General features: G+C 42.2%; 2 protein-coding genes across 2 annotated transcripts; both read left to right on the forward strand.

The window, feature by feature from the left end:
- Positions 1 to 218: 218 nt before the first annotated feature.
- LOC124274817 lies at positions 219 to 8,302 on the forward strand. The gene is made up of 6 exons (XM_046710191.1): positions 219 to 962; positions 1,055 to 1,306; positions 2,108 to 2,233; positions 3,836 to 3,952; positions 5,427 to 6,923; positions 7,184 to 8,302. The coding sequence occupies exons 1-6, from the start codon at positions 219 to 221 to the stop codon at positions 8,300 to 8,302; spliced, it is 3,855 nt and encodes a 1,284-aa protein (XP_046566147.1).
- On the forward strand, positions 8,298 to 16,469 carry LOC124274812. Its single transcript, XM_046710188.1, has 7 exons — positions 8,298 to 9,192; positions 11,752 to 11,822; positions 12,646 to 12,803; positions 13,564 to 13,708; positions 13,924 to 14,040; positions 14,883 to 14,981; positions 16,043 to 16,469. Exons 1-7 carry the CDS (start codon positions 8,367 to 8,369, stop codon positions 16,133 to 16,135), a joined length of 1,509 nt encoding a protein of 502 aa, XP_046566144.1. The 5' UTR covers positions 8,298 to 8,366; the 3' UTR covers positions 16,136 to 16,469.
- The last annotated feature ends 1,142 nt before the right edge of the window (positions 16,470 to 17,611 follow it).

Below are 17,611 nucleotides of genomic sequence, written 5' to 3' on the forward strand. Positions count from 1 at the left end.
CAGCATTGAATACTGAAGAAACACCAATAACTCTGATACCACAATCATGATGTTTATCTCCCAATTACATGATTCCTGTTCATTAATATAGTCTTGTTGATTTCGAACAGAATGGATAATAAATGATTTTATGTCCAGCTTTACAAGTCAAAGTTACAGATACAGACATCTGCCCCGAAACAGCTGGAACTGGAACTCAAGATCAACTAGGATCCAGGATGGCATCCGTGAACAAACGCTTCACAGAGAGAGTTAAAGCAGACAGATTCATGGAAATCGCCCTTAAACGTGGGATAGTGGTATCTGCAGCAGAAGCTGAACCTTCCATAACACCAGGTGCCCTTGAATCAAAGACGGGAGGTGGGACACCTTCCCAGAGTGGCGATGACTCTGATGTTAACTCCATAGTGAGTGGGAAGGAAGACACAGATGTCCACACAGACTCAGGCAGCATTGACAACTCTGATGCAAAGTCATTAACATCTGAAGGATGCTCAAGAAAATCTGACGGCTGTCTTAGTGACTTCTCAAATGAATTTGCTAAGGTTATCATTGAAGATGCATGTTGTGAACTCGATGTTGAACTCAATGTAAATGCTGTCCCATTTAATCCTGTGCCCTTCTCTTCAAACCTTGATGCCACTGCTAAGGAGTTTCAGTGTAGATTCACTGCTGAAGAAGCATCATCATCAGCTTCTACTTTGAATCCTGATAGTCCCGAGTTCAAACCTAGCTTCTTCAGGGATAAGGCAAAGAATAAACCTCATCAAGAAGATACAGATGAAACTGAGGTATCAGATGAACTTGAAGTGTGCAGACTGTTCCAGAAGAACCATTCTGCAGGTGTAGATGTTTACATTGCAGATGCACCAACACCAAAACTGAGACCCCAGAGGCTGAAACCCCAAAGGCTGGGACTCCAAAGGCTGGGACCCCAAAGGCCGAGGCACCAGAGTCTCTATGTCAGTCGGATTCGTTATTTGTCAGTGTTGGTGTGAATACAAAGAGGATTAGAGTAAATGATATGAAAGTCCAAACCCCTCTTGCATTTGAGCCCCGAGAAGTTGGAGTCAACACAGACGAAGTGTGTTTTAATGAGACTTCAGATTTCTTCATGCCAGAGATGGCGTTGAAGATGAAGAGTCGAGGTGTGAATGCATGTGTTGAGACAAGATGTCAACAGGTCCAGGCCAATTTAGGGCCAAAGGTGAAAAGTCGAGGAGTTCAGGTCGGGTCAGCTGATGACCTGATGGCCAAACAATGTGATGCGTGTCCGGAGAAGGATGTACAGCTGATTGAGGCACAGGTTTGATATTATCTTCATCACATAATTAGTAAGACTGGAAAAACTAACTTGCTTGATGATGGTGAGGGTAATTCAGAAAATGTTTTTGATAAATATTGTTGCACAAACACAGAAGCAATTTCATGGCCGTTTTTGTGTTAGCTCATATGGGTTTTAACCAGAGTGGTCAAGTCACATTGTAACAAATTTGGATTTATGTGACTGAACTACTAAAGTGTCTCATATTCAATAAGAATTATTGCTGAGTGTGATATTGCTGGAATGTTGACTAAAAGCAGCGTAAAACCATACCCACTCACTCACTCACTCACTCACTGGGCGGTGGGTAGCCTTAGACTAGTGGTAAGGCTTTCGCTCGTCACGCTGAAGACCCGGGTTCCATTCCCCACATGGGCACAATGTGTGAAGCCCATTTCTGGTGTTCCCTGCCGTGATATTGCTGGAATGTTGCTAAAAGTGGCGTAAAACTCAATCACTTACTCACTATATTGATGTGACTACAACAAACCAACCAACCCATCAACCATAGTCAAGAAGTACTTTTCATAGAAGCATTTGTTATATCTGACTTCTTGCTGTTACGGGGCGGTGGGGTAGCCTAGTGGTTAAAGCGTTTGCTTTCGTCACACCGAGGACCCGGTTCGAATCCCCGGATAGGTACAATGTGTGAAGCCCATTTCTGGTGTCCCCCGCCGTGATGTTGCTGGAATATTGCTAAAAGCGGCATAAACCAAAACTCAGTCAGTCAGTCTTGCTGTTGCTGACTTCATCGCCTGTTGCACCTGATGTTTCTTCTTGTAGATGCAGGTGTGTCACCTGAATGCCCAGATCTGCATCAGTGAGATGCAGCGGCAGGTGGACGACCTTCAACACAGCAAGATGCAGATCACAAGCTTCTTCTCTCCACAGTATGTTCATTGGTTCTGTGTATAAGCATTCCAAATCAGAATATGTACCTTGCATTAGGAGTGCCTCATTCTTATCAGAAGCAGCCATATCACAGCCATGATAGTTGCATGCTTATACTGAACTGAGGGTCGCCTGCCAATGACAAGGTTCATGTTTTTGAGAAACTAACCATGAGCCCCTTAGCGCTGAACACCTAAACTACCACGGCGACATGTGGCAGTTCAATCAGAGCAACCATAAACATTTGGAGGCTGACCCCCCAATTTACACCCGCAGTTATAGTTAAGCAATAGCTGTAGCCTTTGACGTTGACAATACTGTCTATAGACAAAAACAATTGAGTATGGATAAGTTACAATAGCAGACACACCACACTTTAGACATCGTTTGATGTGTGTCTCAACAATCTATGCATAATGTGTATTTACTGATGTTATGTATGAGATGAGATAAACATACAGAGCAAACGTTTATTATGCACAGGGTAATATGATGTGGTCAAAGATGTCTGACAGTCAGATACATGTAATGAACTTCAGTTATAACGAACTAAAGTTAGTGAGTTTGGTTTTACCCCGCTTTTAGCAATATTCCAGCAATATGACAGCGGGGGACACCCAAAATGGACTTCACACATTCTGCCCATCTGTGGTATCGAACCCGGGTCCTTGGCATGATGAGTGAACGCTTTAACCACTAGGCTACCCCACCGTTCTAACTTTGTGGTATCTTTGAGTTCATTATAACCATAGTTTACTGTATTTCTATAATTTTAACATTAAATATGGTCCTTGGATTATTATACGGGGCGGTGGGGTAGCCTAGTGGTTAAAGCGTTGGCTCGTCACGCTGAAGACCCGGGTTCGAATCCCCGCATGGGTACAATGTGTGAAGCCCATTTCTGGTGTCCCCTGCCGTGATGTTGCTGGAATATTGCTAAAAGCAGCGTAAAACCCAAACTCAGTCAGTCAGTGGATTATTATACAATTTCAGCAAATCCAGGGCCAGCCTTATTTCAAACATTGAAAGTTCAGTCTGGGCAGCTCAAGTGTATAGTACAAATGTTATGACCCTTCATATACCTGTTTGATTACCAAGGTGTGTTGTTGTGATAGGTCTGGGGTGGACTCCTTGACGGACATGGTGGATGCAATTTAATTGTATGGTTACATGATGAAATAGCACAGACCAAGGTAAGAACAGGTTAATCAGTTAATTACAGGTATAATTTGGACAACAAGAATTGCACTTGTTTGAGGTAAGATGGCTTTAGTTGGTCATAAGGAAAACAATTTACTTTTGTTTTGGAATTGGATTTTGAAAGTGAAGTGTTATGTACAATACAAAGTATCTTTTATGCCAGTAAAATCAAACAATCCGGTCATTGGTATTGTTAGCTATAATGCAAACTGTCTCAGTATGGTATCAAGGAATCATTAAAGTTACTGAACCTTACCACCCAATCCACTAATCCCCATAGATGGAAAGCTGAAGCCAGCCAGACATTGATAGTATTCATTTAATTGAAACTTGAATGTGGTAATTAACTAGTTTTATATCTGGAATATTTCTTGGTCTCACATGTTTGATATTTTCTAATGGTTATATTGCATGGATCAGATCCATCTGATGAACTGTCTGAAGGACCTCCAGAGTGGCCGCCCGCTGTCTGCCATCCCAGCGTTCGGTATCAGTCTACCCACCATGATGGGTAATGAAATCTACACACCTAAAGAGGTACACAGATGTCTCATCACATGTTTCATTGACTTAGTAGCTCTGTATGATGGACTTGGTAGGTCTGTATGATGGACTTGGTAGGTCTGTATGATGGACTTGGAAGGTCTGTATGATGGACTTAGTAGCCCTGTATGATGGACTTGGTAGGTCTGTATGATGGACTTGGAAGGTCTGTATGATGGATGTGGTAGGTCTGTATTATGGACTTGGTAGGTCTGTATGATAGACTTGGTAGGTCTGTATGATGGACTTGGAAGGTCTGTATGATGGACTTGGAAGGTCTGTATGATGGACTTAGTAGCCCTGTATAATGGACTTGGAAGGTCTGTATGATAGACTTGGTAGCTCTGTATGATGGACTTGGTAGGTCTGTATGATGGATGTGGTAGGTGTAAATTATGGACTTGGTAGGTCTGTATGATGGACTTGGTAGGTCTGTATGATGGACTTGGAAGGTCTGTATGATGGACTTAGTAGCTCTGTATGATGGACTTGGAAGGTCTGTATTATGGACTTAGTAGCCCTGTATGATGGACTTGGATAGGTCTGTATGATGGACTTAGTAGCCCTGTATGATGGACGTGGTAGGTCTTTAGGATGGACTTTGTAGAACTGTGCTGAATTTATACTATCTCTGTATACTACATTATGACACATTTCATATCTCAGTTACGCTACATATAACAGTTATATGCTACACATAGTGTCCTTATGCTTCAGAACATTTTGAGGGGCGGTGGGGTAGCCCAGTGGTGAAAGCGTTGGCTCGTCACGCAGAAGACCTGGGTTCGATTCCCCACATGGGCACAATGTGTGAAGCCCATTTCTGGTGTACCCCGCCATTTATATTGCTAAAAGCAGTGTAAAACCATACTCACTCACTCACTCACTCACTCAGAACGTTCTGAAAATGTGAGTGCAATGTATTTCTTGTTTTTCATAAGATTTTCATGTAAATCATGTAGATATTTCATTGCGGCATGTTTCATTGTGGTGCTGCCATTCACTATATGGTGTTGTCCTCTCTGTATCATTAGGCATACTGGAAATCTATGACTGGATTTACATACCTGATTCTCCCTGAAAATGTATCTTGATATGTCAGCACCATAACTGTGGTTGCAGTTTCGACAAAGTAGCAAATGTGTAATACCTGCCTGAATTATGGCTTGCCCACCACATCAAGCTGATGCAGTGATGTAACTGACAAAAGCAGCCATAAGCCATAATGCCTTGCTTATAATGAACTGAGTTTCCACTGCCAACAACAAGGTTCATGTTTATAAGAAACTATCCCTGAGCCTATCAAATCTGCCACGGCCACAAACAGAGCAACAATAAACAATGGAAGCCATGTGATAAACTAACACCCCGAATTGCACCCGCATTTATAGTTGAAGTTGACAATTCTGTCTAAAGACCAGAAAAGCCGCCTTAAGCCACACTGATTTTGTTTTGTTTTTGGTTACAGCTGAAGTTTCTGAGGAGTCCAACAGATGTAAATCTTAAATCTCGGCACTCACGGATATATGCACATGAGGCAAACAAAGCTTTTGGGGATAATGTTTGCCCTCAGAATACCATGTCCATCGAGGGACGTTTGGCAAGTGTATCTCCCCAAAAGACTGTGCCAGGCCTTAAAAATATACCGCCATACGAAACTATTTCCCTTGATGGAGGAACTGAAGGGTTAACGCCACAGCAGAACATGCCTTTTGAGTTAGGATTTGAAAGAATGTCACCTTACAAGAGTATCCCTGCTGATGAAACGTCTGAAGAACTCCCACCTCATCAAACCATACCATTGGATGCAGGTTTAGAAAGTATGTCTCCCTTCCATACAGTGTCCATTGGAGAAAGGTGTGACAGAGTACCAACTCAACAACTTGTGGAAGAAACTGTCCTTGCAAGGCAAAGGGATAGGTCACGAATAGGCTGTAAATCTGCTTCTGATATCTGTGAGTCGCAGTCATTGAAAGATTCGGAATGTGATGTCTCTGAGATTCATCAGTCAGGATCACTGAGGCACCAAGAATCTGATTATGGCTCTGTGTATAAGTCTACAGCTGAACCCTCTACCAGGACAGTCCAGGAATGTCATTCTGTAGCATCAGGATCTGAATTATTGAACTGTGACCTAGACCATAATTTGTCTGTAGCAGATGGGGAAGCTACTGCCTGCTCCTCAGAAACAGCAATGGCTGCTACATTAGAATCTGGTTCCAGTAAGGAGAGTTTGTTCGGCAGAGTCCCAAATTTTGAGATGATATCTTCATTGTCTTCTGGTGAGGATGACAAACTTGAACTAATGTCATCACAGTGCTCCAGCAATTCTTCTGTCTCTGAGCCTGCATCAACCATTGCAATGACAGCTTCATCTTCTTGCATGTCAGAAACTGAATATCAATACGCTTCTGGAGAAACGTCCTTATCCATGCAACAAGAAAAAACTTCTGATCCTGGCACAGGACATTGTGTTGAGAGAGAAGACTTTTGTGTTGACATTGTCACCAAATCTGAACCTTATCCTTCTTTACCATGTAAGGATGATTTGAGAGATAATATGAATGTAACATTGAAAATTGAAGACGTGGAAACCACAAAAACTGATATTCCTGTCTCCCTAGATAGTGCTCAACAAGAACATAAACCAAGTCAAAACAATGAAAACATTTCATTGCCAAAACATGAATCAAGACTCTCATCCAAGGCCTCATCATTTAGATCACTTCCAAAACCAATACCCCCTCTTCCTCTGAGACTGCCCCCTAGAAATCGGGCAGAGTTTACTAGCTCTCCTGACAGAATCACTAGACAAGACTCTGAGTATGAAACAGCAAGCAGTAGCTTGTCTTCTACACCTGTTGCTACAGATACCGAGGATAAGGCTTCTGGTGATACAGTTGAGAAGAAACCTGATGCATTGAAACTGGACAAAAGCGTTCCTCCAGGATTTATAAGTATTCAGGTACAATAAGACAGTCTAAAGATAAGATGATTTATGTATTTGGTTTTCATGGATGGAACTTGTAGCTGATGTTTTTTCTGACTGAAATATGGTACCTTACCACTAGTCCAAATGATGAACTTATAGGATCTAGATATTTATGCTTCTACTGTATGCTGCTTGTTTGGCTATCCAACATATTGCATGTTTATTATCATAGACACTTCATAATTCGTTTAGTTTTGGGCTTAGAACTTTTATCTGTATTTCTTTTGTTACAGAATGACATTGAGGAAGACACTGATGATGAATGTGACATTGACTCTGACCTTGTGAAGAAAGTCCAGACTGTCCTTCAGAACTACCAACTTGCATCAGAGAAAGGGAAAGTGGACTCAAAGTCTTCAATTTCTGGTTCCCCTATCAAATCAAGGATATCTCCACACAAACAACAGAACAACTTATCTCCTGACAAGCCAAGAACCAGCTTATCTCCAAACAAACCAGTAGAGATTTTGACTCCTCCCCCAGATGTACGCACTCCGTCTTCTGATGAGGTACGCAAGGTGGTGAATCGAGACAGTGGTGACAGAGGATCTGTAGTGTCCCATCTGAAGGCTAGTGCTATGAAACGACTTGGGGTCAGACATGCTGTAGCAGAAGAGGAACCATCTCCAAATCACTTTGACACAGACCTGTCATGTTCAAGTAATCAGGATCAGGGCTCTGGTTTACTAATAACAGAAACACCACAAGGAAACTTCAATACAAATCATCACATTGATTCATCAGATTCATCAGAGATCAATCACCCACAAGTTCACCCCATACAACCTATTCAGCACCAACTGACACCATCTCAGCAAGTATCACAGCAGCCTTTAGAACAGGCGATACAACCTGATCAGTTGAACCCCAATTTGTTCCAAGCTGTGCTGGCACAAGTTGTTAAGGCCTACCCTCAACTGGCTTCAAACCCTGTGATGTTGCAGACAGTGTGTGTACAACAAACAATGGTGCTGCAGTCCTATATGAACGTACCTGGTGGTGCCTCTGGTGTCACTCCAGGCATTCAAGGAACACATCCAGGAGCACATCCTGAGACACAATCTCAACCAGAGAACTTCCCGTCAATACATGAGAGTAGTGCCAGTCCACTTGGCCAGAGGACCAACCCTTTACAAGCCCCAATATTGTCTGAGGCTGTCAAGGCCAACATAGCAGGAAACACAAGACCTACCGACACAGCTCAGTCAGGTGGGGCTGCCTGGAATCCTGTAGGTCTTGTTAACATGATGCAAGCTCGCAGAGGAGAGTCTGATGTTGAGCAGGCAGCAGTACCCGATATAAAGACTCTGAATCCTGATATGTTCAAATTTGAAGCAACTCCCCCCACCTAAAGTCAAGACATGTGGTCCATCAGTCGTTCAGCCTGTTGTCTCTGGTACTGCCACAGATTCAGCAATGACACCTGCTGGATTGAGATCATACCTCCTGAAGGACAGACGGTCTACTGAAGCTGCTGCAGTTAGCAGTACCAATGTTGCTGGACAGACTACGTTAACCACTGAAGACGTCAATCCTTTTGAGCAACATGCACCTCCCAGCATCACGAAAGCAGCACCACAGAGGAAGAGATCAACCACGAAGCCTAGAAGTGGAGGTAGAATATCACCAGCGACTCGTGACTCCAGAGAACTCTTTCCTTCTGTGAAGGCTACCACTATCAAAATGGATGAGGATTGGGAAGAGCAGTGTGAAAAATACCCCGAGGAGTTTACATGTACACAAGATGTGAAGAGACCTGTACATTTTAGGCCTGTTGACCCTCCAAGATATTCAGATGAAGACTTAGGCTCCCAGAACTCATCAAGAAGCACCACTCCAGAATTCTGGGACCAACCCTACAGGTCAAGGAAACTTTCACTGCCAACAAACTCATCTAATCCAAGACCAGGAAGCGGATCCTTCAAAGGTAGAAGCATAGCTGCATCCCAGAAACAAGCAAGTGGACCTACGTCAGACATCCAGACCAAGTCCCAGAGTTCCTCAAGGGGTTGTACTCCAACCGAGGACTTCGACAAGATGGCAGCATCAATCTTAGGGAGCAGCACACAAGGATTCAAGGACTTTGGGCAGAAAAGAAACATGTCCTGCACAGGACTTGATGAGATTAAGGACTCTGGTTTCAAGATGGAACCCAAACCCAACAAGCCTGACGCTAACTTCCTTGGGAGACTCTTGAGGAGCAATGCCAATATCAATGCAAAATTGAAGAACGAGAAAAAAAGTAGGTAGCCTTTTATTAAATAGTCCTCCAAGACTACAGTTCCAAGTGAATTGAGGGCATTGTATTGCACTGTCACATAATTCTTATACAAGGCCAAATAAAAAAAATGTTGTGATTCCCTTTACACCTCTTTAAAATTTAGGGTAGATAGGTAGGAATTATTTGTTTTTACATATTTATTTTAGAAGTAAAGTAGAAACTAATACCGGTAACACATTTGTCACTGTGTAATTATTTATTTAATCCAGCTTGCGGCCATCATATCAACTTTATCAGAATAACCGATGTCTGTCGGTGCCGGGAAAAAACAATGAGATCTGAAAGCTTATTTTAATCATACTGCTTAAAAAAAATAGGGTCGGCACCAGAATTTAAGGGCTGTCGGTCAGGTAGTCGGAACCGCAACAATTTCTTTTAGGCCCAATAAAAATGGTGAAATGAAGTAAAAACAGGATGTTTTAGTGTTGCCAGACACCACATGTGTCTGTTTTACGTAATTGTGGTAACAGCGATCTATCATTGATCCCTGATTTTTAAGATTGTGAAAACCATAGTGACAAATATATTTCACTTTTTGGGGGCTTTTAGTCCAAATGAAGATGAAATTAATTATATGATATTGATATGAGGAGCGTTCATTAAAGATATCCCCGGACCCACCTAGGGTTATCATATCTGATTTTAGGGTCGGCACCAGAATTTAAGGGCTGTCGGTCAGGTAGTCGGAACCGCAACAATTTTTTTTAGGCCCAATAAAAATGGTGAAATGAAGTAAAAACAGGATGTTTTAGTGTTGCCAGACACCACATATGTCTGTTTTACGTAATTGTGGTAACAGCGATCTATCATTGATCCCTGATTTTTAAGATTGTGAAAACCATAGTGACAGAAATATATTTCACTTTTTGGGGGCTTTTAGTCCAAATGAAGATGAAATTAATTATATGATATTGATATGAGGAGCGTTCATTAAAGATATCCCCTGACCCACCTAGGGTTATCTTATCTGGCTGAAATTTTAACTGTATAGTTTACATGAAGCTATAGGTGACATGATAATTTGCAATACTGTACTCACACTGCTCCCCCATTCACAAGTGTTTTATATGAGATTGTAAACCAAAAGTCTCTGTGTTCTTTAATCTGATTGGTTGAAAAACGTGATCAAATGGTATTTGATTCCCAGAAATTCTCTGCGTATTAATACATACAAACATCGCTCACACCATTGTATTGTTACATCGTCAGCTGTGATGACGTCATTAAAATCATATTGTGACGTAAAGTCCGAATGACGTCACAAATGAGCAGTTCCAGATGCTACCATGGGAGACAGCCGAAACGGCCGGCTGATGACATTTCACTGCTGTACCCGTACTCGATGTCAATGAGAGCAGACACAAAAAACGTGTGTGGACCTTTCGGTTTACTTTTGGGTTTACAATGTCGATGTTTATCTCCTAAATGGTGTGACTATGGAGCCAGTCGAGTACCGAGCAGTGATCATTTTTCACCATCGATAAAACAAAAAAAACTTATAGGGATGATGCCCCATCATATGACATTGTAACACACTGGCATTGCCAGTTCATGTGTGGCCGAACATCTGTTGAAACGATTCCTATTCCTGGGCACCTCAATTCTGCCATTGATGAAGACACCATCCAGTAGATGGACACTGCCATTTTAGAAGACAGATGTATAACTGTTGGCCAGTTAGCCCAAAGTGTGAAGATAAGTGTAGGGTCTGTGGAAATTATTCACGATCATTTGCACCTGCATAAGGTGTGTGCACAGTGGATTCCCAGGCTGCTTACTCCTTTTCAGAAGCAGGAACAAAACGATTACCCAAAGGCTCTTTTGGACATGTGCCAAGAAAACCAGGAAGCCTTTTTTGAAAGATTCGATCTCACAGGATGGAACATGGGTAGACGCACTTTGACTCACCACCACCAAAGAAGGCAAGGGTTCAACCCTCTGCAGGGTTTTTATTTACCAGCACGGAATAGTGATGACAGACTTCCTGGCAAAGGGTACCACAATTACTGGGACTTACTATGCTTCACTACTGCGTAAATTGCAAGAAGCTGTCAAACTCAAAAGGCGTGGCATGCTGACCTGGGGAGTCCGTCTCCAGCAAGCCAGTGCCCAAGTCCACAAGTCGCATATTGCCCAGACAGAAGCGCGCTACTGTAGCTATGAAACCTTCCTCCACACCCCCTGTTCTCCTTACCCGGATCATCTGACTTTCACCTGTTTCCAACCATAAAGTCATTTTTTATGGGAACACGTTTCCCAGATGATGAAACAGTGATTTCCGAAGTGAAGTCTTGGCTTGAGGCTCAACCCACCGACTTTTACAAACAAGGCCCCCAGAGTTGCATAAAATGATGGAAAAAGTGTATAACACTTAGTGGTGCCTATGTAGAGAAAGACTAATAACTGTTCCAAGTTATGTTTGTCTACGTCTGTCAGAAGTGGGTCAGGGGAAATCTTTAAATACCGCCCTCGTACTCCTGTTTATGACATTCTTAAACACATATTCCCATGACGTTGCAGAGAGCAAAGGAGGAGAGAAGCCTGAGCCGAAACAGGAACCTAGCCACGATGACGAGGATGACTGGCAGACGGTAAATACAAGAGGGGGATTTGGGGTACTCTAGGCATGTTGTAAGAGCTTACTGATGGGCCTTCTCCATCCCAGCTGTGTCTTAAAACAGTTTATGGTATTATAGTTACATTATTTTCCCCCATGAGGCCTTTTAAAAGGGTTTAATAGTTGGATATCATCCTGTGTCTCTCCTTGCAAGATGTTTCTGGAGCAGATCTTGAGAACCATACTTGACCAAACTTGTCACACTGATAAGTCTAGTGGTGAACTGGTGGATTTGGACAGTTTAGTGTCTTATAAACAAACAATGTACAAGTTTCCACTGAAACAACTTTCCCTTAGTCTGAATATTGGCTCAGTGTTGTTCTCAAAGTTCTTAGTTGTTTCTCAGAGATCTTAAAAAGATTAATATATTTCTTTGGCATACTTGACACCCCACAACATGTTTGGAGAGTTGGGCAGTTTTGTAAAATATGTACTCCTAACAATAGTAGGGGATTCTCAGAAAATGTTCAAAATTGTCGAGCTAATAGTTTCTAGTAGTAGTTTTATGAAAATGATAGCATGCATTACAACTGGAAGTAGGACACACTACAACAGGTAGTGATGCAAGACAGGGGATGTTATTCCTGATGGTGATTTGAGAAAGTCCCACTCTTTTTATGGTGTCTGTCATAACCCAGGCAAGTTTGTGTGGCAAAAGGTCTATGATATTTTATGGATGTTGTGCTACTGGAGGTGAGTACTGATGATTCACAGTTGTTGCGCTCCTGACAAAACCTTGATCCACACACCTTGCCAATGGGCCAACAAGGGTGTCAGCATGTGCTTATCTGTTACAGGTTAGTATGAAGAAAAGAAAGAGAGAGCAAGCCCGGGGAGAACCAGCAGCAAGTATGGCTCTGGTAACAGTCGCATCGAAGGGGCCTTCCAAAGCACCTCGAAACAACTTTGAAAAACTTGTGGAGCATCTCACAGGGCATTTTCCTTTCTTATCACGGTAGGTGAAACAATCAAACATTAACCACCCAGCCCTCAATTTACAAACAGGTATTTGACCAGCAGGTAGGCTCTTGGCTTTGACCAGTACACGCTGAAGTTGAATAGTCTACACATTACTCCAGTATGTTTGGATTTGCAAAAAAAAAAATGATACATGGAGCAGGACACTTTGGACTTCCAATGTTTACTTCAAGTCTCACTTCATTGTTTGACTTCAAATGGATAGTTACCGCCTCCATGGTGTAGTGGTTAGAGCGTCCGGCCGGAGAGAGGAAGGTCCCGGGTTCGATCCCCGACCGCGTCATACCAAAAGACGTTAAAATATGGTACTTGTTGGTCCCTGCCTGGCACTCGGCATTAATGGGTACACCAAGGACTGGTCGGCTCGGAGTCAGTATAATGTGTCGGAGTGGGGTATTCATGCTTCACTGCGGCATGGTATCTCAGTGGGCTAGCACTATAAAATCAGCTTAAGTCTTGGCTAGTACAAGCAGGCGCACATACACATACACACGCATGCATGTCGTCATATGAGCGAAATATTCTCAAGTACGACGTAAAACCCAATTTCACCTCACCTAAAATGGATAGTTGCCATTACTACTACACTTATCAACCCAACCATATGTCTTGAAAGTGAACACTTTGTATACAAAACCGTAAAGAATTGAAGATGGATTATTTAGCATAGATACTCTGTACACCCAGCACTCACCAACTGATATGACTGATGTGTCATGTTTGTGTTTCTCTGTCAGGCCAGAAGTGATTGAGCTGGTAACCTCCATACGTTCACAGCGAGGGGGCTTGACAGGGATGAAGTTGAATGACATCGTCGATGTAGGCAGAGGCATTGTTCATAAAAAAATGATGGCCAAACTTGAACATGAATCTGTACCGAAGGTATGTTTTAACGAATCAAATTTGACCAGAAGATACCTCATTTCTTCTTCTTCTTCAGATAGTTTGCTATGGAGCAAGTAATATATTTTAATTTGACTAAAAGCGAATGTAGTAAGAAAATGGGACTGGACTGTCTTAATGGTGTAGTTTATTATGTGAAGGAAGAAGGGAACACAATGTGTAATTCTGAATGCTTGTTTGTTGGTCTGTTGCAGGTAACAACAGCACCAGCACAGAAAGGCAGCAACATCTACAACACACTTGAGTTTCAGAAATATTATGAAACAACCAGGAAACAGCTTCCTCACAGACCGGCCATCACGTCTCCTGGGGTAAGACAAACCTCTTGGAGGTTCAATACACATCATGCTTCTTATCTTGTTGCATCTATAGTGGAATCTGCATCAAGTTGACTTGCCAGGGGCTGACAGTCAGATAGCACTTGAGATTATGCAGGATCTTCTAGCAAGAGCTACGTCTCTTGTGAAGAATTCATATCAAAGAAAAGTTAGTGAATTTGACTAAGATTTCTGAATTTAAATCTTTCATGGCATCAGTCTACATGTCTTTTGTACTGAATTACACTGATAACCCAGTTTTGAAATTGCTTGCATTTTTTTTCGCTTTTATATCTTTGTATGTGTGATGGACAGTGGGGTAACCAAGTGGTTAAAGCGTCCGCTTAACATGTTGAAGGCCGGGGTTCGATTCCCCACATGGTAAAAAAGCCCATTTCTAGTGTCCTCTCACTAACATTAGTATGTTGAGTGAAGTTAGTTTTCGCCGCACTCAGCAATATTCCAGCTATATGGCGGCGGTCTGTAAATAATCGAGTCTGGACCAGACAATCCAGTGATCAACAGCATGAGCATCGATCTGCGCAATTGGGAACCGATGACATGTGTCAACCAAGTCAGCGAAACTGACCAGCCCATTTCTCACGACAAGATGTCACTGGGTTTGCTGAAGACCACTCTACCCCGGATCTTCACGGGTCAAGTAGTATGTGTTCTTCATGACAAATGTATGCCACAATGTGCAATGTTTATCAGTTCCTGTGAGTGACGTCAGGGATGAAGACTGATATCCAGCAACATAGTGTTATGATGTTTGGCTTGAGTTTTTAGCTAATTTATGTCAACACATTAAATGCTATTTTCTTTCAACTCTACAGGATTCAGTGAATGATGAAGATGTATGTCCAATATGTTTTGAGGATTTTTCTGTTGCCAAAAAGCAGAGATTAGACTGTGGACATGAGTTCCACATACAGGTAAGTCCATTATAGTGTGAGCTGGTCATCTGGAGATAGCCATTCAGATAGTGAGGGGAGGGTGGGGGGAGGAACAGAATGTCTCAATTATTTATTTTATTTTATTATAGGATATTTATATAGCACATATCCAGGCAACTAGTGCATGCTCAAGGCGCTGGTATTTTCCCTCGATCATTGGATGTCAATCTCAACGGCACATCGTATTATCAATTTCAACTCCCTGGGGATTATACAACTCTTGCAGCCACTAGGCGCACCAAGTTATTTGCGGCTTTCTCATCCTAACGAGGTAAGAAGAATTAAGAAGAAGGGGATCGCTAGCCGTTATACAGTAACATAGTAGCAATGTTCATGTGTTTTGCAAGACAAGAATTGTTCTTTGAGAAGTGTCACATTCAATGGGTAGTCATGGTATTATAATCTGTGTACAGAAAGGTTAGTCTGCTTGTGGAGACTTGGTGGTTCGTAATACGTACTAATCTGACACCCTCTATTCTTTGTTATCTTGTGTCAGGGACTCTGGAACTAAATGAGTAAACATGTGGTTACCATGACATTTCACCTTGTTTGATTCTTTACATACACACAAATTGTGAAAGCAATTTTTGGAGAAGTCCTGTATATTTGTTTTTCAATAATGTGATAACTTACTGCCCTCCCAGCCTGCCCATTCACTCAGCCCAAGACTTACTGATCCGCTCACTCATTCACGCCGTGACCAGTTTTCTTGCTACACCAACTCTTCCACTCACTCAATGACTCACCCACAAACTCTTGCACTCACTACTAGTGTCTCAAACACTTTGCTAATGTATGGTGTTGAGCAATATTAACTCATTACTCAGAGACACATGGGTCATCCACTTTTTCAACCAATAACCCTCCCTTTCACAGACCCCTCACATTCAGCCAGGGCCCCGTTCCTCAAGGCGATCGTAACCCTAAGGTGATCGTAACTCCTATACTTTAACATAGACTTACGACTGTCGTAGCGCTACGATCGCCTTGAGGAACGGGGCCCTGGCCCCTACTGACCCAGGTCAACTTATATGTTGCAGTGTATCCGAGAGTGGGTGTTGGGCCATGAAAGAACATGTCCTACCTGCAGGAGATACACGTTGTTCCAAGAGGAGTTCCCAAGACTGAAATAAGGTGTCAGGAAGGCAGCATCTGGCTCACAGTGAATACGTTGTCATGAAGCAGTAGCCACAGATGTCACAACAATGGCATCATGGGGTAGTGATTCATCACGTTACGGAGAGAAGGCGTAATACTCATCATCATCTTGAAAATTGTTGATGAACCAGACATTCCATATAATACATCCTCCATAATAGCATCTCAGGCATAACAGAAATCATTACATTAAGTAATATGTACATCTGCTTAACGACGATTTCATAAACACTGGGGTATTTTTATGGCCTGTGCATGCTAGAGGGTTTTTAACTAAAATCATTATCCCTGTACTGAACCCTTTCATTCTGTCATCTGCCATTGGGTTAAATCAGAACAGGGCGGTGGGGTAGCCTAGTTGTTAAAGCGTTTGCTCGTCACACCGAAGACCTGGGTTCAAGTCCCCACATGGGTACAATGTGTGAAGCCCATTTCTGGTGTCCCCTGCCGTGATATTGCTGGAATATTGCTAAAAGCGGCGTAAAACAATACTCACTCAATTAAATCGGAACAGATTTTTCAGGTGGGTCATCACTCCTGCTTACATGATAACCGACATTGTCAAGATCGGTTTTCAAATGCTAATGACTCATTCACTGATGTATTAACTTAGTTGATTTTGTCCATTTGTGTAACAAACACAGTATGTTAAATATATGAAGAATGGTATGTATCATGCTGACAATGGACTCTCTGTCTTTGATTCGCTGTTAGACTTGGAATCAAGGTAGATCTCTGTAGTTACTTTTGTGTATATGTTTTGAAGGCATTTAATGCTATTTTTTGTTACATGTTTATCACAATAGGCACTAGCTCTGGCTGTACAGAGTAGTGTCCCTTAGCCATGACAGGATCTGCTGATTATAGGTTCAAATCCCATATTTACCCTCACTGTGATCCTTGGTGAGACAAACATTTTTCTGTACTTGTGAAGTGATTAACATGACAGGGCCTTGTTCACATAGTGCTATGCTCTAGGAGATAGGGATTAGTGCTAGTCGTATTGCAGCTTTTTACTGGACCAAGTCTCTGGAACCAATGTAACATTCCTGTAAGGAGAACGTATTTTGTGTTAACTTTTCATGTTACCAATGAGTGTTACAGCCAAAGTTTACTGAAAAGGCTAGTCATTAAGTACCAGTTTGTACTACCTCAGAACCTTCTTTGCATTTCTCTCACTTGGGAGAGATGTTTTGTTTGTTATTCAGGGCCATGCATTGCATGGAGATCTGAGTGAGTACTTAGACAATAACGAGTGACGGGGAATGACATATTATCTTTCCTGAGTTATATTAAGTACATACCCCTGGAAAAAAGTTTGACGAAAGCGTAACCCATAGATAAGCCGACCCCCTTCTACAGACTGCTTTTTTTGGTCCTCAAAATTTGGCTTATCTACGGTAATATACGGTAGTTAATATAACAAGGGAAATCTGTCATTCCCCGTCCCG

Source organism: Haliotis rubra, unplaced genomic scaffold, assembly GCF_003918875.1.
Source record: "Haliotis rubra isolate DU_JTF1 unplaced genomic scaffold, ASM391887v1 Scf1946, whole genome shotgun sequence".
Classification (NCBI taxonomy): Eukaryota; Metazoa; Mollusca; class Gastropoda; order Lepetellida; family Haliotidae; genus Haliotis; species Haliotis rubra.